The sequence below is a fragment of the Acanthisitta chloris genome, unplaced genomic scaffold, assembly GCF_000695815.1.
Source record: "Acanthisitta chloris isolate BGI_N310 unplaced genomic scaffold, ASM69581v1 scaffold1592, whole genome shotgun sequence".
Taxonomy (NCBI): domain Eukaryota; kingdom Metazoa; phylum Chordata; class Aves; order Passeriformes; family Acanthisittidae; genus Acanthisitta; species Acanthisitta chloris.
The window spans coordinates 60614-63885 of NW_008658618.1; the positions used below are offsets into that span (position 1 = coordinate 60614).

General features: G+C 36.5%; 1 protein-coding gene across 1 annotated transcript in view; it reads right to left on the minus strand.

Moving 5' to 3' along the window:
* Positions 1–337: 337 nt before the first annotated feature.
* LDB2 (LIM domain binding 2) overlaps positions 338–3272 on the minus strand; it is a 56829-nt gene continuing 53894 nt past the window's right edge. Inside the window, exon 7 of the mRNA XM_009085155.1 lies at positions 338–1613. Coding sequence (XP_009083403.1) covers positions 1383–1613 — 231 coding nt within the window. The 3' untranslated portion in view covers positions 338–1382. The remainder of the gene's footprint in view (positions 1614–3272) is intronic.

Consider the following 3272-nt stretch of genomic DNA (forward strand, 5'->3'; position numbering starts at 1 on the left):
ATTCAGCAGAGTGGAAATCCCTGCTCTGATAAGCCCCAGCCCTGGAAGGCGAGGGATGTAGAGTTCAGGCTGGAGGTGCTGTGGCTGGATGCCTTGTGCTCCCTCCCTTGGTTCTCACCCTGTAACCTGCAGCACTGCACATCCTTATTGTTAAAAAAGAGCATCTAACCAAATCGAGCTGTAAGTGATTCACACCTAACTACAGCAGCTCCCTTTTGCTGGAAAAAGACTGCAATTCAGTGAAACCTTAACTCCAAAAATCCCTGGTGCATGATCCTGTGCACAGGAGTGTGTGTTTTGGGTGCAAGGAACTGTAAATGCACTGTATAAGAGCACATTTATTAACACAGTTTATTGGCACACTTATTGGCAAAGCATACATAAAATACAGTTGTATTATATAACACACTGACTCACTGTGTCTTTACATGATGAGTTGAACATATTAATATGTAAATGAAAAAAAAATTAGTTTCTTTTATAAAGTTTCACATAAATACACCGGAATAATAAAAAAAAAGTAAAACAAAAAATGAGGGCTTTACAAAAATATTATACAAGAAATATACTATGAAAAGAAATAACAACAAAGCCAACTTAGATACAATAATAAAAACACAAAAGTTTTAGATTTATTAAGCTGCCCACAAAGTTAATGGATTACATGGCTTTAAAATATCTGATTCAACAGCAATTTTACAAAGCATAAACTCTCATAGGACTGGGTGTCTTTTTCCACATAAAAATATTTCTCATGTCTTTGATGAAAAAAAGACATTTCTTGTTTCAGTATTTTTATGAAATGATTAGAATAGAGTATCTACTGGCATCAGCTAAATGTAAAATAAAAATGCTGGATCCTTTAAATGATTAACTGATGAAAGAAAAGTTAAAGAAAGAACAAAAGTTACTTTAAATTACTTTTCCTTAAAAGCTGATCTTTTTCTGAAACAAGAAATTTCAGGTGCAAGTTGAAAAGCAGAAAATATATTACAATTGTAAAAAGTTTTACATAGTTACGTTAATGAGATCCTGAGCACTGATGACTTGTTAAAATATGGCCATTGTTTGATGAGGAAAAAAACAATCCCTTCCAATAAAATGCACTGTCAGAAATTTGCCATGAGATGCTGTTTAATTTTCAGTTATTTTAATCGAGGTCAGTGCCAGTATCATGTTGTATGAGAATGCTTCCAAGAAATGTATATGGAAGCTTACACAAGAGTTTTCCCTAACCAAAAAAATTGGGATAGCTTTAGTTTAGAAATAGATACTGTATCATTTGAAAGGTGTTTCTTTTAAATTTTATTTTGAAGAATGCTGTGAAACAGTAATTAATAACCCACTGCCATACATTGCAGGGGGAACTGCTGCAGAATAACCTATTGGGAAGCTTGTGGTGTGGGGTTTTCAGATTTAGCCTCCTGGTTAGCAGGAGGTTTGCTGTTCCACGGGCTGTTATTTCCCAGTGCAGGTGAATTGTTGAAATCTTCTTCATCATCCATGCCATTTGCTGCATCATACTGTGTATTCTCTAATCTAGTGATAAGCCTTTCGTCTTCATCCCCAAATTCGCCTCCCATCAGAGTTGGTTCTCCTACCACCATCACATCCTGTGAACAGCACCCAATATTTGTTATATGGAAACCTTGAGAGAGAAAAAATCAACTTAAAAAAATTATGTTAGAGAATTTGCATCTCTTAACTTTGCGATATTTGAACAACAGAGTTAAAAGTTCCTGCATAGTAGGAACCAGGAGAAAGGCTTACACTTTATTTCTAATTTACATGAAAGACTATAACACATCTCTCTAGCCGCATGCTCATGGCTCTGGATCTCAGAAACCCCAGAACTGAAAAGCAGGTAGACTGAAAAATGTGCCTGATTATAAGCAGTCTATGAAACTGCCTTTAAACTCCTCCTTGAAATCTTTAGCCTTTATCCAGTAATTCTTTCCTGAGCCATTTCCTTTGGAAAGGCACCAGGGTGCATCTCAGTTGGAACTTGGCGATATGCGTATTTTAGAAGTAGTTTAAAAGAAATCACATTTCTTATCCTCAGACTTCTCAAATGTGGAGCACAGCACTCTAATAAAGATGGTAACTCTCTTATCCATAGCCAGCCAAGCCCTTTTACGCATCCAATATACTTGACATTCTGCTACTTAATTATGGTAATTAATTTAGGTAAAGTTTTCGATAAAAACAATGTTCACACTGATTTGACAATTTGCATAGCTAATTAAGTCATTAGCAAAAACCTGCTGATTGCCAACAAGCCCTGAATTTACCATCTGTTATTTCATGGTGCCTGTCACCTAACTCCATGTAGGCAACCCTGCCACCAATCTGTGCAGTAAGAGGACCAATCTGTCCAGCTGGTACAGTAAAAGCAAGATGAAGAGTGCTAATTATAATTACACTGATGAAGCTAGTAGTCATCAAAAACTGAAGCATGCAAGAAAGAAAGAATTCATCTAATCACTGCTTTAAGTACAAATTGTCCTTCCATGAAAACAAGTAAACCGCCTACTGTAATCCAGTGCATCACAGATTTGCTGCAAAAAACCTAAGCAGCATGGGATAGAAAGGTGCAAACTTGAGATTGGAAAGCAAAGGTGCAAAGCCAGAGAGCTCTCTCGTTCTCTCTGTTCATGGAGAATCAGGCTGCTGTGCTAACTGCTAAAGAAGTATGTGGGATGCATCTTTTCATGCAGCTCAGGTGTCAGGGCATCAGCCAGCGCTTGGTAAAAGTGCAGTAATTCCAGATGTCTAGCTTTGTACCTGCTGATTTAACAAGCACTTCCAAGAATCCTAGCAAACAACAGATTCATATTTTAAAGGATCTGTTCCTCCTTAGGAATGTATAAGCATTTGTAAAAAGCAAACAGAAGACAAGTGTTTGCATTTAATAAGGGTTCTTTTTAATCAGGTATGTACTTCCTTTACCATGAAACAATACAAATTATTGCCTGTAAGTGCTTACACTATTTCTCAATATCCCTCAGCAAAGGCTGGCATGCTACAGAAGAATGTTTGCATCACATTTTCAGCCTGTGCTAGGCAAAAAATTGTGAGTATATATGGAAACCGTTATATGATTTCTTCTTCACTTTGTCTATATTTTGATACTTCACATACCCATAAAATATTTGGTTAAATAAAACTCACGCACAGCTTTGTGACATAGAAGTTTAAAAGACAAAGGTGTTCATAAGCAAAAGCTTATTCTAAACATCCCTCTAAACAACAGACAATATGTAGAGTGCACT